General features: G+C 36.2%; 1 protein-coding gene across 1 annotated transcript in view; it reads right to left on the bottom strand.

The window, feature by feature from the left end:
• ADGRV1 (adhesion G protein-coupled receptor V1) overlaps positions 1-26,724 on the bottom strand; it is a 594,013-nt gene that overhangs the window by 161,316 nt on the left and 405,973 nt on the right. The window contains exon 85 of the mRNA XM_015140403.3: positions 24,553-24,731. Coding sequence (XP_014995889.3) covers positions 24,553-24,731 — 179 coding nt within the window. The remainder of the gene's footprint in view (positions 1-24,552; positions 24,732-26,724) is intronic.

The following is a 26,724-nucleotide window of genomic DNA, read 5'->3' as shown; positions in this document are numbered from 1 at the left end:
CGTGACTATCCTTAGTTTATTGAAACACACAAGTGTATGTCCTTTATTTTCTGATGCTTTTTAATCTCTCTTTCTCCTTGACTCTAAATACCTGAAGGGCTATGATAGAATGTTTGCAAATCCACTCAATTTAGTGTGGTGGATTAGTACAATTTTATAAACACATATTATACAACTTGGGTTCATGACATGACTAATTAATTTCTCTTTAGCTACTGCAAAATAGAGAAAAACTTAAATGGAATTCTTTTTTTTTTTTTTTTTTTTTTTTTTTTTTTTTTTTTGAGACGGAGTCTCGCTCTGTCGCCCAGCCCAGGCTGGAGTGCAGTGGCGCGATCTCGGCTCACTGCAAGCTCCGCCTCCCGGGTTCACGCCATTCTCCTGCCTCAGCCTCCCGAGTAGCTGGGACTACAGGTGCCCACAACCGCAAAAGTTACAGCTTTGAGAAAAGAAAATTTCCAATTATTTTTCATTATCTGGTTCTAAATGTCTGTTATAGACAGATATTTACTATATGACAGAGAAAAGATTACAGGTATGAACATTTAGAATAAAAAATAAAATTTATTCTGAAATATCTCAGAAATATCTAATTACATGTCATGGGACAGATAACAGTAAGTCATTCTGTTATTCTTGGAACACACTACAGCTGTATTATTTGCCTCGTCTTGTTTCAATTGTCTCCAACAGGACCAGTAAGCACAATCTGAGACTTGTGGCAGAATTGCAATAATGAGTTTATAAGAGTTTTTATCTGAGGAAATCCCAACAATTCTTGATACCACATCTATTCTCTTTATCATCTGCTTTGATGAAAGATCATTTTGCCCAGATTCTGTGAGTGGAAAGTCATAGTTGCTCCCTTTGACCTCATATCTACACAAAGGAAAATGTCAAGCTTGAAAGAACTCAGGGAATGATGAACAGTTTTTGTGTTACTCTGTGATTTACTTCTATGAACAACACATTTTGAGAATTTTTATGAATTGAAGAGATAGCAAGCTGCATATAAATGCAACAGATTATCTGAGGATAACATCAGTATCAATTTAAGGGTCAGTATTAGTGTTCCTCCTCCACTACAAATATGAATTTTTTCTAGAATCCTCTGAAAATGTCTGTTGTGATTTGTCAATATTCACTTTCAAGGAGCCATGTAAAATACTGTGCTGGGGCTGGTTTGTACTAGCTCTATGAGAACCGATTGTTACATTTTCAAGAATTTGGTGAACCAGTTATTAAACACAGCCATTATATAAAATTATACAGGCCAGGCATGGTGGCTAACACTTGTAATCCCAGCACTTCAAGTAACTGAGACAGAAGGATATCTTGAGGTCAGGAGTTTGAGATCCACCTCAACAACATGGTGAGACCCTCTCTCTACTAAAAATACAAAAATTAGCCAGGCGTGGTGGTACATGCCTGTAATCTCAGCTACTTGGGAGGCTGAGGCACAAGAATCACTTCAACCTGGGAGATGGAGGTTGCAGTGAGTTGACATCATGCCACTGCACTCCAGCCTGGGTGACAGAGTGAGACTGTCTCAAATAAAAAAAAATAATAATAAAATTGTATAGACTTACAATTAACTAGATTAAAAGCAAAGGCAGTAAATACTCAAAACTCATGACTTCCTAATTATTTTCCTACATTTTATTATTATTCATGCATCTACTATATCTGTCTAGTAGAAATACCCCAGAATGGTGTGCCGTATGCATCTCTTCCCAATGCTGTGGTCAGCGATTCTCCATTGGTAGCTTGGAAGCTACCACGTTGGGAGCATTTAAAACACAGAAATTAACTGATGCTCCAAGTCAGTTGTTGCCTAACCACAGAAGTCAGCTGTTAAACATTTACCAGCATAACACTGCCAGAATAGATTCCTGGATTACAAAAAAGAATGAGACATTGCTTTTATAAATATTATGACCTAATATTTATTTATGAGAGATAAATATTTGACTGTAAGATATCTTCTAAATGATAAAATAGGGGTTAAAGGCATTAGAAAAGAAGAGAGAGACACAATTAATTTTGCCTGAAGTGTCCTGAGAACGTCACATAGAACAACACAGAATAATAACCTTTGAACTAGACCTTGAAAGTTGAGTAAAAAATCATTTGACAGAGATGGGAAATGCTCTTCAAAAAACAAACAAACAAACAAACAAAAAAACAAAGAGTGAAATATGAAATAATACTATTAGTAGTATAATTGAATATGTACACAGCAGTGTTTCTCAGATTTTTCCACTTAGAAAAGTGGCAAAGAACGAGTGGGTAATTCTGGTGAACTGAAGTTGCAGCTTGAAAAGGCCCAATGCTAAGATGGAGATTCTTTGATTTCTTCTGTTTCATCCTAAACATGCATTGGAGTTTTCCATTATCTTTCCTATGTATTTTCACTTGGGATATGGCTCTGTTCTCTTTTCCATCTCAACCTCTCTGCAAGGCAGGGGGAAGTCTTTCAGTACATCAAAATACTAATATTTAAAGCTATGAGAGAAAAATCAATATTATCAAGAATAACATTTGTGTGTCTTATATATGCTCTGTTCTGAGGGTGTAAGGATTCACCAGTAACCTTTCAGAATGGAGACAGAAATCGGCATATTTATCCGTGACCATAAGAGACAGTAGCAGGATGGAGCAGGACCCAGGGGAGAGAAAAAGAAGTAGGGAGATCAAAGGAGGAAAAGAATGGATTGACTCTAAGCACTGAAGGCTACACTATGAGTATATGTTAAAAAACGTTTTGTATTAATTATCAGGAGCCAGTAAAGTGTGGTCTTTCTTTTAATGAACTAGAGGTAGATGTGCCATTGAAGGTAATGAAGCTTACGTGTCAGGGCCACTCACTGGCATGGCCCCTTCCAGGGCCAGGAGTGGCCCCAGCAATATGTTCAACTGGTCATGAGTTTTTGTTAAATTTGTAAAATGATTAGCTAAGGCCACTCTCTTTTCAATCTCAATTTTCCTTCTGGCATAACCGCTCTTGCATTGGGTATACTGGAAGGACTGGTAATTTGGAGTGTGGTTAAGGGGAAGTGCAGATGGGATTTAATTTTGCTGGAGTGTGTGGGAAATATTTGTGTGGCTTGCAGGCGCTTCCACTTATCATGAAGTCATTATTAGCCATCACCCACTGTACCACCTCCTATGGCATCGGTGACAAGGACATGCAGGGTCAGAGGTTATACAATGATATGAAAATGTCCAATTGGGTCCAGACACAGAAGAACTAGAGGAAAAATAAAGTTTAAAATGTACATAGCCAGAGGTTATCTAAGAAAAATGCTTCCAATTATCATACCCCTATTTCTCTTTTTATCAGAAAGATATCTAGTATATTAAATTATAAATGCTTAATATACCTATTTTTAATTTAAAAATCACATAAAGTAGAATTTATGAGAATTCTGTCTTTGTTGTGAAAAATCTGTAGCAACACTGCAAACAGAACATCTATGAGTATAGGAACAAATTTCAATTGACCATGTTAGAGGAAGTACTCATCTATCATTCAGGTTTCTCCACAGAATGTCTTATTAATTGATACCATGCAAAGAGGTGATCAAAAAGTATACAAACATTTTGTGAAAAAAATTAGAGAAGTATGTCTGACAACTAATAATACAGTTACATTATTTCTGGATTTTGTATATTTGTAGTGTTTGTCAAAATTTTAAGTACAAACTATGTCGTGACTTTTTTCTCTTTACAAACGAATATTCATTTTCGTATCTAATTTTGGATTTGCAATTTTGTACATGTTTCTTATGGTTGGCTCTCCAAATCACAGATGTGTCAGTCTCCTTGAAACCCGCATCTGCCCCTGTAAGGCTCTGTACCTGTATTCCCTTTCAGACGTCACAGGTATAACTTGTGTAGTATAAAAATGGTATTTTAACTTATTTACCAGCTGACTACTTTAAAAGATCCTAGATATGTAAATAAAATTAAACTTTCAAGAACATGGGTGATGTCTATCCTGTGGCTCTGTGACTCTGGCCACTCTACAAGTATTCTAGTTTGAAAAATATAGACTCAGGGCTTAGCAGGCATGAGTGGCTGTGAAAATATAGGTTGGGGCCAATGAATTAAGGACATTGCATACTGTGTAGAAGAGTTTGGATTTTTCCCCCCAGGGATTTAAAAATTCCTGAAGGGTTTTAAGTAGATCTGTGTTTTGGAATGAACTTTAGTGATGGTACAGGGAAAGGATTGGAATGGGGGTAAGTGATATAACTCGTTTCGAGGCTATTGCACTAGACTTTGTTCAAGATCATGAGAACTTGAATTAGGCCTGTGAAATAAGAATGGACAGGAGAGGACAGGTTTTAAGTGTTATCAAAAGGATCAATAACCCTGTGACTAACAGGATACAGAAATAGGTGAGAGAGTGCTGCCAAAGATGACTCCAGATGATCTAGCTTGAGCAACTAGAGGAACAAGACTGCGAATAATAAAGTGGGAGAGTGCAGCATAAGCAGATTTTTCACAACATAAATAGCAACAGACCAGCTTGGGCAACATGGTGAAACCCTGTCTCTACTAAAATACAAAAAAGAAAGTAGCCGGGCTTGGTGGCATGTGCCTGTAGTCCCAGCTACTTGGGAGGCTGAGGCAGGAGAATTGCTTGAACCCAGGAGGCGAGATTGCAGTGAGCCAAGATTGCACTACTGCACTCCAAAAGAAAATAGCAATAGCAAACAAACTGAATTTTTTTTTTTTTTTTTTTTTTTTTTTTTTTTTTTTTTTTGAGACGGAGTCTCGCTCTGTCGCCCAGGCTGGAGTGCAGTGGCGCGATCTCGGCTCACTGCAAGCTCCGCCTCCCGGGTTCACGCCATTCTCCTGCCTCAGCCTCCCGAGTAGCTGGGACTACAGGCGCCCACAACCGCGCCCGGCTAATTTTTTTTTTGTATTTTTAGTAGAGACGGGGTTTCACCGTGGTCTCGATCTCCTGACCTTGTGATCCGCCCGCCTCGGCCTCCCAAAGTGCTGGGATTACAGGCGTGAGCCACCGCGCCCGGCCCTAAACTGAATTTTTTTGCCTTAAAAAGTTATGATACAATTTTAAGATATAATTTTAAAATTATGTTAAATTTCTTTACCTAAGTATCTTACATTGTCTTTTTCTGTTAAGAGAAAGTAATTTTGGTTTACAAGTCATATCTAGGTGATATTTTAGCAACTAGAAACTTAAATTAGCCAATAAAATAGTTTTTTGAGCATTTACTCTGAAACCAACATAAAGAAGCTATAAAGTTTAAGATGAATTCTGAGAAAATATACAAAATATCCACTTAAATTTAGTGTAGGGTTGAATGTAGTGTATTTAATAACAATTTAAAAAAATATGACTGTACTTTAGGTTTATAAAAGAGAACCAAATTATAAAACATTGAGGGAAGAACTTTAGAGTTCATTCAGTTAACTTCCATTCAATGCTTGCCTCTCCCAGCTGATTCTCCAGGCCTCCTTTTTGGCTATGTCAGTTCTTCATTTGAAGAGAGCCATGCTGTCTCCCCTAGGACTTCTCACACTTGAGCCCTCCCCGTTGCTTCCATCCATGACCCTCTACATGATGGCATGTGATCTAACCATCATGGCCATTCTCCTCCTGAAGCCCCACTGTTTTCCAGTATTTCTCTTTAGCTTTAGAATTCACAATGAACGATTAAACCAATACTTAGATACATTAAACCAATCACAAAACAACTCAACCATATCCAGTCCTATATTTCACCATCTCATCCTTAAGAAAGTCATGAGAGTCAAAGTCAAAGATTACAATGTCTATAGCATTCTCCTATGTTGGTATACCCCTTTGCAAAGGAAATTGCTCTAATAGTATATGTAATCTAGTTTATCACCACTTTCTTTTCCTAAGTGTTCCCCAAAAATCAGATGAATAAGATATTTTAGGAAACTTTTTTTCAGGACTGGGAGGATTCAGAATCTAATTCATAAAACTGATAAATTAGACATTGAGGATTCATAAGATAGTTGAGATTGATAAATCAGATTTATAAAAATATTTGCTTATTTTTCATTTGTTTTCCATTACCAAACTGTCCTGCATTCTACATTCCTCAAAGTCAGTTCATCAGGTTCTCTCATATGTGAATATTATCATTCATGCAGGAAGAATATATAATGTTACTCAGAACATCTAGATGCTTTTACATCAGTTCACTTATCTGATAGTTGAAGTAGTTTACACGGAGGCTTCCCCCGTCCACAAATATTCTATTTGACAGAGAAGATTAAAGCAAAATAGGACTTAATCATTTTTCCTTTTTCTAATACTATAATGTCTCCTTATAGTCGACATTTTCTCCACTGTTGAGTGCATGTTTAATCTGAACACAAACTTTAAATGGCCTCTCCTTTCCTACAGTTACCATTTCATCATTTTTTAGCAAGCCTCACTTTGTTTTAGATTTAAGCTTCCTTTTTTCTTATATTGGCTATTCTTTTCCCATTAATGATACTTTCTTACTTTCTTTCATTATACCTGTCCTTCTTACATCTGAGTCCACTGGGAAGAATACATGTACCCATACTGGATTTGATGACTGTAAATATTTTTCTTTAAAATTATTCCCAACCATTCCATTGGAACTTAACTTTTGAAACTTTTATTCCTCTGGCACTCGTTCCTTTCAGCACCTCTGTTCATGAAATACTCATTTTCGTCTGAGTGTTTAAAAATGGATCTTCCTAAATTTTAGTGTGTACACACATCTAATTACGTTCAGGATTTCCCTCCCTGTTTATCAAGGGCTCCACAAGGTGAGAACTGTTATCTCCTGGGATCTCATCATTTCTGTTTCTAGAACTGAACAGAATTATGTCAAGCAGTTTTCCTCACTGCTTCCTCCACCTTCAGAGAAACTGTCAGATATTCACATAAAATATCACCAGTGACTGTGTTTTAAGTAGAACAGGATTTCTAGTGTATGTTTGAGAGCAGCTATGGATCTGTGGATAAGTCAGATACACGTGGTTTAATTCTAGCTGTGCTACCTATAATTATTCTGCCCTTGTACCTCATTACACCTTAATTTCCCAAGAAGAAACAAGTTACCTAATGGTTTACCTGGTATTCACTCAATTAAAAGGTGCAAGATTTCTATCCACTAAAAAGTTGAGCAGCTCAAATAATTTCTTTTTGAGACTGAGTACGACCTTTTCTTCTGCTAGCAGTTCATCTCTTCAACCAATCCTAATTACCTTTATACATTGTTTAGAGGCTGCAGCTCACCAATTCCACAGGAGTAGCTGAAGTAAAGGGGACTGTGTTAGAGTGTGGTACCCTGGGAGGTAAGGAAAGATCTATTACACAGGTACAGAGACAACTAGGGGGCTGACATTTTCCATATATTTCATTGGTTTTTAAAGTATCAGATAACTAGACTATGTAGGTAACAGTAGGTAAATACCACATCCATTCTATAGATCCGTAGTAAATGAATACTTAATCATTGTTAATTGAGCTATTATAACGTATATACATTTAAAATTAGGCTGTATATTTAAAGATGGAGATTCTAAGAAGAAAGTGAACAGAACCGAAGTCATAACTTCATGTATTGGACAACATGAAGCCCCATGGGGATCTCATTCTAGAATGAGTCAATAAATTCAACAAAAAATATCAACATTGGTACATGAGAAGAAAAAGTGAAAGCCCTGAAATTCAGAAGAAAAGATTATAATTTAGAAAATTAGAAAAAATTTAGAAAATGGCTTGGAAGTTTAAATAGTATCCAAGAAGACAAACCCAAAGGAAAAGAAGCAAAATAAGACTCAGACAAAGGTTGACTGAGGGATTTAACCAAAGAGGAAAAGAAATGGGGGAAAATGAAATAACACCTGACATCTGCATTGGAAGCAGTAATAAGCAGAATGACACTGCAGAATCCAAAATCACTTTCATAGCAGACAAACTGGAGAAACTGTGACAGATGCATGGGGTAAAGTCAAAGAGCTGAGCACTGTTTTTAAAAAAACATGATTATTATGAACATGAAAGACAAAGTACTCACAATACTTTGATATCTCTGATTCCAGAACAATGGAAAAATAGCAAATAGACTGTGTAAGATTGAAAAATTTCATTGAGCAGAACACACCACGTCTGTTGACTTACGAGACCGCCCAAGATCAGACAAGTTTAAGAAAAAATAGTTAGTTATATATACTCAACTCAAAGTTTTACATTATAGAAATAAAAATTTAAAGAACTATAAGCATTCATGAAGGTGAAGAAAAAATTTACCTAAATGGAAAAATAATATCAGGCTAAGCTGTAACACAAAATGCTAGAAAATAATAATATATTTTCTGAGTTCTGATGTGAATAACATCAAGAAAAATAATGTTACAATATTTAGTGTTGTAGGAAATAAACACAGCTTGCAACTGAATTAGCAAGAACTGAGAGAAAAAGACACAAAGAGAAAATAATTAGAGAGAATATAATGCAAATGTGTGAGATAGAAGGAAGATCAAATAAGTTAATTGATATTCAGGAAAAAAAGAACCCTCCAAAATGAAATGGAATAAAATGGTATTGAAAGAGCTAATAGAAGAAAAACGTTCTGAAACATACAATACAATAAAAATATACAAAAACTTGGATAGATTTTACTGCAATTTAAAAATGTAAATCACAAAGTGTGGCAAATATTTTCATTGAATACTACAAAGTAATATCTTTAATAGGAACAAAATTCTCACAAATCAATAACAAAACAAGAAAACGGACAAAAATACAGTTTATAAGATAAGTCCAAAATGGCCAATGAATAAATAATAGTATGCCTAAATTCCCCAGTCTCATTAAAAAAATAGCAACAAAAACAATAACATATCATGACATGTGATGGTTAATTTCATGTGTCAACTTGAAATTATATGACATAATTAAATTATTTGACATAATACATTCACTGCAGACTTCTTAAAAAATGAAAAATGGCCAGGTGCAGTGTCTCACGTCTATAATCTCAGCACTTTGGGAGGTCATGGTGGGAGGATTCCTCCAGGTCAGCAACACAAGACCAGCCTGGGCAACATAGTGAGACCTGGTCTCTACAAAAGATAAAAATATTAGCCAGGTATGGTGGTACATGCCTGTAGTACCAGCTACTAGGGAAGCTGAGGCAGGAGGATCACTTGAGTCCAGGAAGTTGAGGCTGTAGTGAGTCATTATTGCACCACTGCACTCCAGCCTGGGAACAGAGTGAGACCCTGTCTCAAAAATAAAAGAAAAATGGAGACACAAAGGAGAACCTAACTTGACAGATAATTGGTCAAACATTATTCTGGGTGTTTTTTGTAAGAATGGTTTTAGATGAGATTAACATTAAAATTGGTGGTCTGAGTGAAGCTGACTGCTCTCCCTACTGTGGGTGGGCCTTATCCATCAGTTGAAGGCCTGAGGAAAAAAGGCTGATCCTTCCCCGAGTAACAGAGAATTCTTCCTGTCCAATAGCCTTCAAACTGGGACATCATTTTTTTTTCCCTGCCCTGTACTCAAATTGAAACATCAGCCCTCCTGGTTTTCCAGCTTGCCAACTCACCCTACAGATCTTGAGCTGGCCTTCATGACAATGTGAGCCATTCCTTATAATAAATGTCTTTATAAACACACACACACACACACACACACACACACACACACACACACACACACACACACAGAGATCCTGTAAGCTCTGTTTCTCTGGAGAATCACCGAAAGTAATGGCAAAAATCACAATTACTTTTGCATCAACCTAATATACAATATTTACTGTCAAAATCATAACACTAATAAAAAAAATCAAGACTAGTTCTTGCGTTGGGAGACTGGTACTTTCAAAAAATGTTAAGACTGTAAATTTTCAATCTTTCTGGAAGACAGTTGGTAATTCCAATATTTCTAAAAGTCTTATATCCTTAATCTAGTAATTTCATTTCAAGGAATCTGTGAAGTGGAAATACAATGTAGCACATTCACTACAGGTTTTTAAATATTAAAAATGGGGATGGGGAGAATTTTAATGTTCAATGCTGAAGAAAGGTAAACATGTTTTATAAATCTGTCATGAGATAGACATTGTGAATCCATTAAAAAGTGTTGAGGTATACTCAATGGCATGGGAAATTCTAATAATATGACATTGAGTGAAATAAGCAGGAGATAAAATTGAGAGATCTCAATTTTCTATTATAAAACAAAAATGTATAAATCTAGACATAAACAGAAACACATCAAGTGTATATATCTAAATGATGAGGATACCTCTGATTTTTATTTTTATTGTATTTTTTGCTTTCCATAATTTCTAAAAAAATTGATTAATTTTATAAGAAAAATATAACATTATTTTAAGAAAAAGAAAGAGTAGGCAGATCCTTGCTTCTGAGAAGCTACAAAGTAAATAATACAAACCCAAAATCAGTTGTCAGAAAATCCTTTTGAGCCAGGAATGGTTTTTCTTAAATTGTATGAAGTATCCTGTTTAACAAGCTGCTTACGTTTGTGTGTATTCCCTTTTTCATTAGAGACATCTACAACAGAACTTCCTCTATAAAGAACTGTTTTCTTTCCTGAATAATACACACTTGACCATCTGTGGCTGTATGAGCTTTTTTCAGTTTTCCAAATGGAAATCTTTGAAATATTGAAAAAAACTTTGTATTACAGAGCTTCTGACAATAAAAGGTGCCCAATTTTCCATTTTATCACTAAAATTTTTAAAGAGAATAAAAAAGATGAAATGTAATCTCATAAACATCTCTATCATTATAAGTTCATCATCCGCAGTTTTACAATTACCTATTTCCTAATGCTCTATTCCGCTTGATATTTCAAATGCCTAAATTCTTAGCACTTTGCATTAAAAACTAATCATTAATCTTCCTGATTCTGCCTCTAGTTAATAAATTACGATGAATATAGACTGAGGTTCTTATGGCAACATATGTTTTCACCATTTTGATCCTGAGTTAAAGTTAAACATAACTTTAAATGTTCTCAACATGTTAACTGTACTATTATTGTAGATGGAAAATTGAATTAGCACACAAAATATTTAAAATAATTATCTGAAACAATTTGATATACAAAAACTCATCTCATATAAGATGTAAATTTCCTTAAAAATAGATAAGAGAAAGATGTGTTAATAGAGAAATAAAAATTCAAGAGAGACAAAAACTAATAGCTATAATATAGCCCACCTCAGTGCCAAAAGAAGGAAACGAGAAAAGAGTAAGAACAAAGCACTCTCCAAATCATTGAAAAACATGAGCAAACAATCAGAAAAATTAATGTAGGGAGATGAACAAGTAATTCAAAAAAGAAACAAATGCTATATAGATCTGTGCAAAGATATTCAAACTCACAGCGTTCTATATGAGTATGCCCTTAGTATAGTGTCTGGTAACATGATAAATGAAGCTATTAAAACATAACTAATAATTAAAGAAATACAAGTTTAAGGTACTATATATGTGTATATTTAGGTGTGTGTAAATCACACTGGTAAACATTAAAAAGAACTTATTATGCCCAGAGTTGGCAAGAATGTGGGGAAAAAGGCACTGTCATCATTTGTTGTTTTAGTATAAACAGGTGCATCTTTTTTAGAAAACACTTTGACAATATCTTTTAAAGTAAAAAAGTATACATACATCATTGAGTCATTCCACTGCTTGAAATTTTCCCTACAAAAATATTAACATAAGTATACAAAGATACCTATATATGGATATTCATCACAACAATGATATAAAGAAGAACTGGAAATAGTTCAGAAGTCTGTCAAAAAGATTGATTAAATCAACACAATAGAATATTATAAATTATCATGTAATGGGTATTACATACTGACACAGAAAATGAGTATTACATACCGATACCGGGAATTATATACTGATAAAAAGTAAACATTTTATTTATTTACCAGTAAACATAAAGTAAATTGCAAAGTACACATGATATCCCGTTCTTGTTGTGATTGTGTGCTAAAAAAAAATAATGCTCACTTTTTAAGTCATCCAGTCTATGGTATTCTAGTACAGCAGCACTCACCGACCAAGACAGTCTCATAGAAGATTGTAAGCTTTAGAGACATTTTTCTTTCTCATTTATGACAAAAACAAAACAAGCTCTTAACTTACATTGGTAGAAGCTTCCGAGTTTCAGAAATATTAAAGAATTTAGTGCTTGCAATCCTTATGTCAAACATGAGTAAAAAAGAAAAGGATGGAAATGATGTAAATAATACTTTCGAAATAGCCGGAGATAACAAAATGGTAAGCAACTCTCCAGGACTTATAGGGTCAACAATGTTTAACTGGGCTTGCCTGATTGCTTACATGTAATTACTACTTCATATGAGACACACATTCATAGACTTATACATGTGGCTTTCACTTATTGTCCCCTCCTCTGTGCCAGGTACTGTATATGCATTTTCCCTACAGGTATCATTTCACTTAATACACATCACAATCCTAGGACACAGGTTTTATGATGCCCATTGCACAGATGGAAAACTTCAAGCTCACAGAGGGTAACTAATTTGCTCAGTGTCACACAACTAGAACATGCCCCAGTCGGTATTTGACTCCTCATCTGTCCACCTCCAAAGCCCCTGCTCTTTCCACTGTACTCCAATCAAGGATAATTTTAGAGGCATATCTTAAGACATATTTAATACAATGAGTTTGTGAAAATGTAATTTTAGGTCTTCGTATTTCAGTACCTGGGTATTCTAGATATGAAGCTGTGTTAGTCTATTCTCACACTGCTGTAAAGAACTACCTGAGACTAGGTAATTTATGAAGAAAAGAGGTTTAATTGACCAATAGTTCTGCAGGCTATACAAGAAACATGGCTGGGGAGGCCTCAGGAAATTTACAATCATGGCAGAAGGTGAAGAGGAAGGAGGCATGTCTTAAATGGCAGGAACAGGAAAAAGAGAGGGCAAAGGGGGAGAAGCTACATACTTTCAGACAACCAGATCTCATGAGAACTCTATCACAAGACAGCATTCTGGGGATGGTGCTAAAGCATTAGAAACCACTCCCATAATCCAATAACCTCCCACTAGGCCCCACCTCCAAACTCGGGATCATAATTCAACATGAGATTTGAGTGGGGATACATAACCAAACTATATCATACCGTCACTGTCCCCTCCCAAATCTCATGTCCTCACATTTCAAAACACAATCATGTCTTCTCAATAACCTCCCAAATATTAACTCATTTCAGCATTAACTCAAAAGTTCAAGTCCAAAATCTTAATGAGAGTCAGGCCAAGTCCTTTCCGCCTATGAGCCTCTAAAATAAAAAAACAAGTTGGTTACTTCCAAGATACAACGGGTGTACAGGAATTGGGTAAATACTCCATTCCAAAAGGAAGAAATTGGCCAAAACAAAGGGACTACAGGTCCCATGGATATCCAAAACCCAGCAGGGCAGTCATTAAATCTTAAAGCTCCAAAATAATCTCCTTTGACTCTGTGTCTCACATCCAGGTGACATTGACACTAGGCGTGGGCTCCCAAGGCCTTGGTCAACTCTGACCCTGTGCCCTGCAGGGTACAGCCTCCACAGCTGCTTTCATGGGCTGGCATTGAGTGCCTGCTGCTTTTCCAGGCACATGGTGCAAACTGTCTGTGGATCTACCATTCTGGGGTCTGCAGGACAGTGGCCCTCTCCTCACAGCTCCACTAGGCAGTGTCCCAATGGGGACTCTGTGACTCTCTGTGGGGACTCTGTGTAGGGACTCCAACTCCACATTTTCCCTCTGTACTGTCCTAGTAGAGGTTCTCCATGAGTGTCCTACCCCTGCAGCAGACTTCTGTCTGGACATCCAGGCATTTCCATACATCCTCTGAAATCTAGTTGGAGTCTCCCAGGCTTCAACTCTGGCACTCTGTGCACCCACAGGCTTAATACCATGTGGAAGCTGCCAAGGATTCTTATGGCTTACACCCTCTGGAGCAGTGGCCTAAGATATATCTCTGGCCCTTTTCGCCACAGCTGGAGCTGGAGGGGCTGGGATGCAGGGTACCATGTCCTGAGGTTGCACACAGCAGTGGGGTGCTGAGCCTGGTCCATTTTTCCCTCCTAGACCTCTGGGCTTGTAATGGGATAGGCTGCTGTGAAGGTTTTTGAAATGCCTAGGAGGCACTTTCCCCATTGTCTTAGCTATTAACACTCAGCTCCTATTTACTTATGCAAATTTCTGCAGTTGGCTTGAATTTCTCCCCTGAAAATGGGTTTTTCTTTTCTACCTCATAGCCAGGCTGCAAATTTTCCAAACTTTTATGCTTTGCTTCCCTTTTAAATATAAGTTCCAATTTCAGGTCATTTCTTTATGCAAATGAGCATAGGCCTTTAGAAGCAGCCAGGTCACATCTTAAACATTTTGCTGCTTAAAAATTTCTTCTGCAAGGTACCCTAAATCATCTCTCTCAATTTCAAAGTTCCAGAGATCCCTAGAGCAGGGGCACAATGACACCAGTCTCTTTGCTAAAGCTTAGCAAAAGTGACCTTTACTGTAGTTCTCAGTAAGTTCCTCATCTCCATCTGAGGCCACCTCAGCCTGAACTTCATTGTCTATATCACTATCAGCACTTTGGTCTCAACAATTTAACAAGTCTCTAGAAAGTTACAAACTTTCCCTCATCTTCATGTCTTCTGAGCCCTCCAGACTGTTCCAAGCTATGCCTGTTACCCCATTTCAAAGTTGCTTCCAGCTTTTCAGGTGTCTTCATTATAATGCCCCACTCCAGGTACCAATTTTCTATATTAGTCCATTTTCACACTACTATAAAAAGCTACCTGAGGCTGGGTAATTTATGAAGAAAATAGGTTTAATTAACTCACAGTTCCACAGGCTGTATAGAAGGCATGGCTGGGGAAACTCTCTAGACTCATATAGCCTTGAAAAATAGTCTGCATTCTGGGTACACTCTGGCACCCACTGGAGAGGGGCTTTGGGGAGCAAAATGAAGCTGGAGCTCTTTCAAAGCTTCAGTCTCAAAGAAAATCCCAACTTGCAAGGCTTTCTGTATTTCATGTATCTCAGAGTTCAGTCAATGCAAAAAATATATTCCTTGGGTATGGGGTAAGGAGACAGGGGGTTGTTTGTTAAAAACAACTAAAAGCACATGATTTAACATCATGGCTATCTGAGCCAGGGGATAACAACAATTGAGCAAAAAACCTCAAAAGCTTAGAAGAAAAGCTGGAGTATGAGATATACACATAGGCTTTGGAAAGCTCCAATACATTCCTGGGAATGTAAAAGGCCATGGGCATGCTTGAGGCTTTGCTCATGTTCAGCAAAGACCTGAGAAGGCCCTAGGCTCTCTCACCACTGGTTGACTTTGAGGATGTACATAATGCGAAGGCTAAGACAGTTACTAACTTCCTGGTAGAGTGCTGAAGTCACGCCCCAACATGCACATACAGCTTTCTGGCAAAGACTGGGAGATTTATTGGTTACAGGCATTTTAGGAAATCTCTGTTCAATCATTAGCTGACCACTAAATTAATGAAACAAGAGATGTCAGTGGTCACGTGTGACAAAGAATATAGATTTATGAAATCAAATCTGTAAATTCAGAAAAGTTAATAAACAGCAACTACTCCTATGAACAGAAACAACAAACCCTGAGAGAAAAATTTATGATTTCTAAATTTTCCACATAGAATGTCCAATTTTCAATGAAAATTTACAAAATAAGCAAAAAACCAAGGTATGATGTATACACAAGAAAATAATGAATAGAAACTATCCCTCAAGAAAACCAGATGTTAGATTTACTGAACAAATACTTTAAATTAGCTATTTTAATTATGTTCAAAACATAAAAGAAACTATATCCATATAACTAAATGAACATATGAGAATTACACCTTATCAAATAGAAAATATCAAAGAGATAGAAATCATAAAAAAGAACCACATAGAAATTCTTGAATTGAAAAGTACAACCACTAGGGTGGGCATGGCAGCCCACACCTGTAATCCCAGCACTTTGGGAGGCATAGGTGGGTGGATCACCTTAGAGACCAGCCTGGCCAACATCGTGAAACCCCGTCTCTACTAAAAATATAAAAACCAGCTGGGCGTGGTGGTGGTTGCCTGTAATCCCAGCTACTAGGGAGGCGGAGGCAGGAGAATTGCTTGAACCTGGGAGGCAGCGGTTGCAGTGAGCCAAGACCATGTCATTGCACTCCAGTCCGGCCTGGATGACAAGAGCGAAACTCTGTCGAAAGGAAGAAAGGAACACAGGAAGACAGGAAGAAAGGAAGAAAGAAAGAAAAGAACAGAAAAATAACCAAAATGAAAATTTTACTAATGATGCTGAACAACAGATTCAACCAGGAAGAAGAAAAAAAATTGGTAAATGTGAAGACAGGTCAATAGAGGTTATCACAACTGAGGAACAGAAAAAAAAATAGAGCAAAGAAAAATTAACACAGCCTTAGATTTTTGTGGAACAGCATCAAATGTGCCAACATATGCATAATAAAAGACTCAGAGGAGAGGAGAAGAAAGGATATTTGATAAATCAATGGCTGAAAACTCTCCAAACTGATGAAAAACATTAATCCATATATCCAAGAAGTTTAACGGACAGACCCACACCTAGACATATAAATTGTTGAAAGCCAAAGACAATGAGATAATCTTGAAACCAGCAAGTTAAATCATATGACCCAACAAATTCTACTCCTAGACATATACTCAAGAGAATTGAAAACATATGTTCATATGAAAAAACTTGTACTTTAACACTCTGTGTCATTCTAGCCAAAAATGTATAAATTCCATCTAATCTTGAAAAAATATCAGAGAAGTTTGGAGTTATTCTATAAAATAATTGACCAGTACTCTTCAAAAGTGAAAACCGGCCGGGCCTGGTGGCTCATGCCTATAATCCCAGCACTTTAGGAGGCCGAGGTGGGCGGATCACGAAGTCAGGAGTTCGAGACCAGCCTGGTCAATATGGTGAAACCCTGTCTCTACTAATAACACAAAAATTAGCTAGGCGTGGTGGCACATGCCTATAGTCCCAGCTACTCGGGAGGCTGAGGCAGGAAAATCACTTGAACCCTGGAGGCGGAGGTTGCAGTGAGCCAAGATCATGCCACTGCACTGCAGCTGGAGTGACAGAGTGAGACTCTGTCAAAAAAAAAAAAAAAAAAAAAAAGGTGAAAACCAAGGAAAGACAGAGAAATTGTCAGATTGAAGACCAAGGACACAGAAGCACTAAAGATAATGGGACATAGTGCATTGGATTTCAGAGTAGAAAAAAGACATTGGGGGAAACCTGGTGAAATCTGAACAAGGTCTGCAGTTTAAAGGGTTTTATCATTGTTAATTTCCTAGTTATGATCATTGTGCTATAATTATGTAAGTATGCATGCACACTGGATAAAAGGTATATGTAAACTCTGTATAACTTTTGCAATATTTCTATAAGTTTAAAATTCTTAAAATAAAAGCTAAAAAGAAGAATTGACATAGACCTAGTTTAGAAGAGATCGATCAAAACAGTGAAGAGATGTTGCATAAGAAACTATATAAACCAATCAGAAATGTTTAGATTGAAAAACAGAACTGGGAGAAATATTTAAAGGATTATCATGTGGAAAACATCACATTATTTTGCTTATTTGCAATGAACCCATCAATTAGATATTAAACCAGAATCTAAAAGAGATAGTTTCCTATTCTACACAAAGAAGTCTTGGGAGAAAGTATGTTCTTTCTCATGGAAGAGTTCAAACATAAAGTGAAAGAATGTCAGCAATGCTGTCAAGGTTACTCAAGAACTACATGGAGATTGCATTAAAAGCTTGATAAAGTTCTTTTTACACCTAGGTTCTACCTTGTGTGCAAAGAGGAGGATCCAGGAACTAAGAGAAGCCAAGCGAGACATAACTCAAAACATTAGTTGGAATTTTTCTCAGAGACACAAAGCGGTAATCAGAAAAGCTAAGGTTGTTGTTTAGAGTGATAATACTGTAAATCAAACTAAGATAACAAGGTATTAGCAGAATAAATTGTATAATTAATCACCATAAAAAGTCAGATATACTGAGCACGTTTAGAATAAAAATTTGAAGGAGCTAACAAGCCTTTGAACAAGAATTTGAATCATGTTTTTAAGGATGTGGGGGAGACTTTATTAGAGCAAGCTAGACATTTTCTAACCCTTAGATTCCATTATTCTAAGAAGACTTTGTGGGGAAACGTACTTTCAATATTTTTTAATCTTAGGGTCTGAATAGATAGAAAATGCTAGTCTGAGGTTGCTATTTTTATGTGGATGTATTTTTATCTCTTTATGTGTGTGCCTGTGCACCCACAGGCAGTACTATATCCCTACCTGAGCAAATGCATGAAGAGATCCTGACAACATTCCTTTTCAAAGATATATGGCGACTTTGTTCACTCCTCAGACAACAAGTAAACATGCTCTCTAAAAAACATTTTTTCATGATTCTCTTTTAAAGTAATTTAATGAAAATAAAGACTCTCGTATTATATCATATTTCCCATACAGTACAATTACTTCTATTTAGTTCTAATTTAAAATAGAGATTTGTCCTCTATATTAATAACATTTCTTCTAATACAGCTTGCAAAATTAGATTGTTTTCAGAGGATTTAGCAAAACTGGTAATTCAGTTCAGAAGCAGGATAATAAGAGTAGGTTTTAATAAAGATTTGTTTAGTGTATCTAAAGTAAAACATAATGCTAAAATACTAAAAAACTAAAATACTAAAAAACTAGACTGGGCATGATGGCTCATGCCTGTAATCCTAGCACTCTGGGAGATGGGAAAATTGCATAAGCCCAGGAGTTTGAGACTAGCCTGGGCAACACAGCAAGACCTTGTCTCCACAAATTAAAGACAAACAACAAAAAAACTAAAAGACTGTAATCAATTTTAAAATTAATTTATGAAACTATGCAATTTTTCATTACAATCAAATTCTATGCTTAGAAGAGAATTAACTTAAGCCTTTATATATAGTCATTATTCAATAAGTTATTTGTTGATTTTTCTTAAGTTTGAATTCATAAGAATTAGCAAGGATGAAAAAAAGCAGGCATTTTGGAAGTACAAAACAACCTATCATCTTTATTGTGTCATTTTTACTGCTATTGACATTTATTAACGTGTTGGGGTTGTTTAGAAGTTAGAATATTGAGATAAAAGTAAGTAATGTCTTCATTGTCCTCACCTCTGTATGGCATGTCTTTGGCACTCATTCCAATCACTCTATCAATATTCACATAACTGGGGTTCCAGAAAAAAGGCATATTCTCTACGTAAGAACACCCCTCAGGACCACATTCCCTTTACTTACACCCTGGGTCTTGACTTTTTTTATATTCTCTTTTCCCCTACGCTTTGCATGATAAGGTCTCCTTTAGCTTGTTTTCTTTACCTAAAGTAGCCAAAAATCTATCCCAAGAAAAGTAGGTGACTACTTCCAAAGATATTCCATATAAAACTACCCAATAGACTACTTCCAGGTACTCTCAATAGAGTTATTTCTGGTAACAAATAGCAATCATTCAGGGGCAGATTCATTTACTTTTGCCTTTGTTTCAGTTTAAGCACTGTTCAATTATAAGATAGAAAGGAAGTTGGAAGCATTTCTAGCACTAAATTCAAAAGTAATGAATATATATTTTAGGGGTCTCCAAACCCAGGGCCGTGGACTATTAGGAACAGGGCCGCAAAGTAGGAGGTGAGCGGTGGGCGAGCCAGCATTACCGCCTGAGGTCTGCCTCCTGTCAGATCAGTGGAGGCATTAGATTATCATAGGAGTGTGAACCCTATTGTGAACGGTGCATGTGAGGGATCCCAGTTGAGTGCTCCTTATGAGAATCTAACTAATGCCTAATGATCTGAGGTGGAACAGTTTCATCCTAAAACCACTTCCCACTCCCAGGCCCTATCCGTGAAAAAACTGTCCTCCACAAAACTAGTCCCTGGTGCCAAAAAGGCTGGGGAATGCTGCTTTAGAAAACTTTGACAGTGTAGGTGCCTCCTCCTATTAACTTTGAGTAAAGTATGATTCCTCATAGATCCATAGCATCATCTAGTTCAGTGGCAAAGCAGCAATATTAAGTTTATATTGGGTTTTCTACTTTATAGAAAAAAGGACATTTTAAATTTTATAGGTACTTTTGACTTTTCTCCAAATCAGGTTGTGCAATTTAAATCTAGGTTGAAAAATACATATTTGTCTTGGTAAATTAGAATTTGATCTCTTATGTACATATAAGAAAATTTCTTTCTTATAAGATTTGACGCCTCAGGTGGTGTTTAAAATATTGAGATATATCATTTGGTGACCTCTAAATATATTAGATATCTTTACTAATCATATTGTTGTATGAAATCTTTATTGTGCATGTGTATGTTATTGTGTAGAGGAAACATGAAAGTTTTTTCTAAACTGTTATTTGTGTAAACTTACACTGGATTGTTAAGGCCTTCCTTTTTCTACTTGAGATATTTCCACTAAGGGATAAACTTACCAACCCTTTCCATATAGTCGGTAAGTAATCACTGTTCTCCAGGCTGAATTTCAAGTTACATGAATGGCATAAACAAATATTTTCAACATAGTATAATTAGTACAATCTTAGGATTTATGAAAAGTTATGAGTCTACCAAGGCTATATATAAGTGGTAGCATTTTAATCTGAAAACAGATGCTTTACTAAGTTGATATTTAAGCTGATGCTTCGAGGAAAAATAGGGACTTTGTAGGCAGACAAATGAAAGAAAGGCATTTGAGATATAAAAGATATATTCAAAGGTATAGAAATAAGAGATCATGGGAAAAATCAAGCAATTCAGTTACAAAGGAAAACAAGGGAGGAGAGTGGGAAGAATGATTTTTAAAAAGCCGGTTCAGCAGTTTAGTGTCAAACCATGGATGACCTATCAAGCTATGACCTTGAAGGTAACGAAAGGCAACCACTGGGTTTTAAGCATCAGAGTAATACGATCACTTGCATATTTCAGAATTTAATGCATAGATTATAAAATGAAGAAATTATAGGTAGGGGCACAAGTTAGGAGGCAACTCAACATACCAAAGAAGACAGAGGCTGAACTGAAGAGATGGTGATGAAGTAAGAGATGATGGTTGAAATGAGAAACTGGATTAGGAAAACAAACAGTTAGGAGTTAGACTAGAAAATAATCCATGATTGTAGAATATGGAGTGTCAGGTGAAAGAAGTAGAAAGTAACTTGGGTTCACAGCCTGTGTATGTGGGTGGACAGTGGACATTTCATAAAGAATGTGGGTCAAAGCATTTTAGGATATCAATTTTAAACATACTAAATATGAAATAGCTGTGTGTCACTCTGGTAAAGATGTTTCTGAGACGTTTGAATATATAATATGGGTATGGAATATATAATATGGGTATGGAGCTCAGAAAAATGTTTTATAGGCTAGAGACACAACTTCTGGGGTTATTATATAGAAAATGGCAAGCCCTAAGAATAGACAACAATGTATAGGGAGAAAAGTAGACCAAAGTCAGCACTTAGGAAACACAAGCATTTAAAGTGTTTTCACTGCTTTCCATAAGAAATTTAACACTTGATTATATAAATTATTTGGTAAAATTTTGGACTTTGGCTATATTTAATCAGTAACACTTAACCAGCGTATTACCATTTAAAATGTAGACTATCTATTCACACTATCTATAAAATCCATCTTAAAATACTGAACTACGTTTAGTGAAATAGCTTGTACATGATTTATAATTCTATCTAGAATAATCAGAAAAAATAAAATTAAAGCAAAATCAACGAAACAAAACCTTTTGTTTGAAGGCACTATAAAGCTGTTGAGGCAGGCAAGATTGAGAGGCCAAACTTGTAAAGAAGAGAAGCTCACTGAAATCAGTGCTACACTCAGCATACCACTTTTCCCTCCAGGGTATTTGCCTATTAATACTTGGAGAAGAAAGGGAGACTGAAAATCCAGGATGAGGAAAGATGCTGAGAACCAGGAAAGCCAGTGAATTATTTGGCAATCTCAAAGAGCTAAGGAAACAAAAATTAGACTTCAGGGCTGGCAGGAAAGAGAACTTGAGAAAACACGTTCCAGAAAGAAGTGAACAAGATACTTGGAGATTTTCCCCTTGAGGCATTTTTAAAAATTCTTAGCTCTTCCATAATGAGCTAAGAATTTTAAAATTCTTCTAGGGAAGAGCCTAGAAGAAAAGCAAAATACTATGAAGTAACCACTGGTCAACAGATGAGCCATTAGTTCATACAACCATAAATCTATCATGACCTCTAGAGAAATGGCATGCTTTAAAATGATGATATAAGTATACAATATTTTAGTATCAATAATATGTCAGTTTATAACCTTATATTAAAATTGAAGTAATATTAAAGATACAGAATTTTTACAAGCTAGAATAAATTCATATGGGAATGATTTAGGAATATTCTTTGTGAATTAAGGAGAAAAGTAACCTGTAATGCAATGGTTAGACACGCTGATCTAGTAATTTTTTTTTTTTTTTGAGTTGGAGTCCTGTTCTGGCACCTAGGCTGGAGTGTAATGGTGTGATCTTGACTCACTGCAACCTCCGCCTCCCGGGTTCAAGTGATTCTCCTGTCACAGCCTCCTGAGTAGCTGGGACTACAGGCATGCACCACCATGCTCAGCTACTTTTTGTATTTTTAGTAGAGACGGGGTTTCACCACATTGGCCAGAATGGTCTCGATCTCCTGACCTTGTGATCTGCCTGTCTCAGCCTCCCAAAGTGCTGGGATTACAGGCGTGAGCCACCACGCCCGATCTCTGGTCTAACAATTCCTTAAGATTAAAACCAGGTAGAAGTAACTATATTTTACATTTCACTTGTTATAATTTAGTTGGTCACAGAGAACATTTGCCAAAAGCTTAAGAAGGCAAACACTTTGAGTAAGTTCATTTGGACATTCTTTGATCATAGTTTATTTCTCCCTTTAGAAATCCTTTTAAAACGAACAAGATAGTTTTTTCTAATTAATATTACATTCATTGGGTCCATTTAGCAAGGCCGGATGGGTATACATGTAATGCTAAAATTAAGTAAGTCCTGCCTTGCCAGGAAGCTCATGAAAAGAACAGTCTGCTAGCCACCACGACTTGCTTCATGGTTACTTTGCATGTCACAAGGAATGATGTAGAATTTTCTGAAATTAACCTTGGCAGTCCAAGATTTAAATTAATGCAAGGGGTGGTAAAATGTAAAAAATCATAATATAATTCTGAAAAGATGCCATCGTTCCTTTTTAGAAGATTACAGGAATATAGACTTGTATATGCATAAAACACATTATAATATTATAAAATAACCAGTATTAGGGAGTCTTTTGAATTTCAATAAAAAGACAGAATTACAAAAATATATGGTATATTAGTGTGCATTGTGTTTGTATGTTTGTGTATGTTTGTGTGTTTGAGTGTGTGTTTTACATAGCTAGCCTCCTTCATCTGAATGTGGTATGGGGTATGTGTTTGTGATTGCCTATGTGTGCAATACATTTGTATATATCAATAACAAGTATTTATTATGTATATAACTGATCAGAAACAATAATTCTATTAAAATGACTTCTGCTGATATAGTACTTTAACTTTCAATATTTTTCATGTCTATTAACTAATTTTATCTTCATAATAACCTGTTAGACAATTAAGTAATACTGTCTTCATAAGACTGTGAATAGGCTGTTTTTTCTTATTTAGAATTTTACTTTTTCTCCTCCTTATACCAAGAGAGTTGGTTGAGCTTTACTATTGCAAAGTGTTTTTCCACCCCATACATGTGGAGCTAATAAGAAGGGCTCAGTGGTCCTCAAAGCCACAAGACACCAGATTTAGGATTAAGTCACATATATATATATATACATATGTACATAAAAAGTGTTAAGATTTTAAGATTAAAAGCGTATTTTAACAAGAATATCTAAGACCAAGTTGACCTTGTCTTGTTCCTATGCACTTCTGCAGACACTCTCCATTCACTGTGATGCAGTTGTTTGGTATTCAGGGATCTTATGGGTGATGGTGGCTGCCATCCCCCTCTCTCACCAAAAACACACTGCTTAGATAATGTGCCAACACTCCAACTTTTTTTACTAGTTCTTTATCAAATATTTCATAGTGCCCTGATTTTGCTAAATATTATTGTTTACTTCAATCTAATAAACTAAATGCTAATGTACAAATTACCATGAACTGTTTGATACACCAACTCACTTGAGGAAACTGCATCTACTAAAGAAACTTGAGAGGCCATAGTTTCCTATTTAGAAGAGTAATTAGAGTAAGCAGAGCTTTGGACACTGTGGCAGAAAAACAAAGATCTTCCCAGTATGTATTCAATCACAGCTCTTATGGCAACAAAATCTGCTTAGGTACATGAAAGCCAGGGCAATGTGTTGCCTGGATGTACTTACAGGTCACCATGAATGAGTCCATAGATCTGTGACATGCTCTGATGATAGATTCCTTTCAAAATAACTATGAGGAGAATCACCACAAAAGCTGGTAGTCCACAACTCAGAAGAAAAAACAGCAGATATCGCCTCTCTGTGTGCTCATCATTCATCACCAGCACGTACCAGAAATTCACAGACTAAGGAAGAAAACAACATAAAATGAACAGGCTCTTTTTTAATGGCACAGAACACAAATTCACCTGGGTTAGGCAATAAGTTACTGACCAACAAAGGGTCAGGATCTACTTAATGATTAGTTTTTTTTTTTTTTTTTTTTTTTAGTTAATTCATACATTCATTCTTTCATAAGAACTTCATTCTTACCCAATAAATTCAGGATACCTCAAATTCTGGAAACACAGTGAAATATTTAGTTGATTTTCTGTATTTTTTTATTTGCCTTAATTTGCTCTGATTTACTCTCAGTTACAATCTTCTATGATTGCTTTGTAAATGTGTCTTTGAAGAAACATACACTGATATGCAAACCTACTTCCCACATTAACTTCCAGGTGATAATGAGGTAAAAAGCCCTATATTTTCTTTTTTTTTTTTTTTTTTTTTTTTTGAGATGGAGTCTGGCTCTGTCGCCCAGGCTGGAGTGCAGTGGCCGGATCTCAGCTCACTGCAAGCTCCGCCTCCCGGGTTTACGCCATTCTCCTGCCTCAGCCTCCGGAGTAGCTGGGACTACAGGCGCCCGCCACCTCGCCCGGCTAGTTTTTTTGTATTTTTTAGTAGAGACGGGGTCTCACCGTATTCGCCAGGATGGTCTCGATCTCCTGACCTCGTGATCCGCCCGTCTCGGCCTCCCAAAGTGCTGGGATTACAGGCTTGAGCCACCGCGCCCGGCAAAAAGCCCTATATTTTCAAACTTTTTGACAATTTTTATTTATTGAGGGCCTATCATATGGCAGGGCCAGATACTGTTCTAGCGGGAAAATAGCGTTGAAGACAACCAGTGGAAGGTGTTGACAAATAAACAGAAAATGATCACACAGAGAGAAAGTACTATAGCAGGGTTTGTTTTGTGGTCCATGTTTCCCAGTTTTTACTCTCTCCCTTTTGTTCATTCACATGACAAATATTTATTGAGTGCTTACTAAATTTCACAGAGCAGTGTAGGCACTGGGGATACAGCAGTGAAAGAGATGGGGTGGTATTTACTTTTTTGAACCTTGGTTTCCAAATAAGTAGGACATAAATAATTAAGGGCAATATTTCTTTTATATTACATTTACGTTGCATCTTATATCTGTTACTTCTTACTGAGATAAAACATATAAATGGGACAAGTGTGTAGAGAGTGAGGGGGGATGAGGGGACACATTAAATAAATAGACTAAGAAAACTGAGGCCTATAAATGTTATGTTGGCTCCAAATCCCACACCTAACTTGGATCTAAGTCTTCTAGTGTCTTCTTTCCATGAGGGATGCTTATATTTAATTATCATTTAGTACAGAAACAATATTGAAAGTCATGCCATACATATTTCAAACAGTAATACCTATTGCCTGGATAAATCCACCATCTCAATTTTGCATGGTAGAAAGAGTGTGAGTATGAATGAATTATATATTATGTCTATATTATTATATGTCTATATAATTCATTCATACTCATTAATGTTATACTTTAAGTGGATAATCTCGGGCAAGTGACAACATTTTCAGAGCCTCAGTTTCATGTGTACAACAAGGTTATTATAAAGATTAAATGAGATACTACACGCAAAGTGCTGAACACATACATAGTCAATGCTGGAAAATGTCACTGCCTCTTCTTAAGTCTCCTATTAGGAGGTCAGACAGTGTGAAAGGCAAAAGATAAACACTTTTCTATTTGAAAAATAAGCATTCCTAATGTTTGTGGGAAGGCTTTCAGATGTTTTATTTACTGAGGCTTCTGAGTAAGATTTTATCTGTACCAAATTAGCCTTGAGGGATTAGTATTAGGCTAAACCAGAGAAGGATAAAAATGTTTGGTTACTTAGAGACTTGTGTCTCTGAATTTTATTTCCTGCCAGCACTCCATATCTCTATGTACATCTGCTTATATCTGTAATTATGAAGCATGTTTTGAGTTGTTGCTTATATAACTTTGTTCCAACTCATTTTTAAAAATTACTAGA

The sequence above is a fragment of the Macaca mulatta genome, chromosome 6 (genome assembly GCF_049350105.2).
Source record: "Macaca mulatta isolate MMU2019108-1 chromosome 6, T2T-MMU8v2.0, whole genome shotgun sequence".
In the NCBI taxonomy this organism is placed as follows: Eukaryota; Metazoa; Chordata; class Mammalia; order Primates; family Cercopithecidae; genus Macaca; species Macaca mulatta.
The sequence above is the reverse complement of the archived record's forward strand: the minus strand, read 5'-3'. Positions and strand labels throughout refer to the sequence as shown.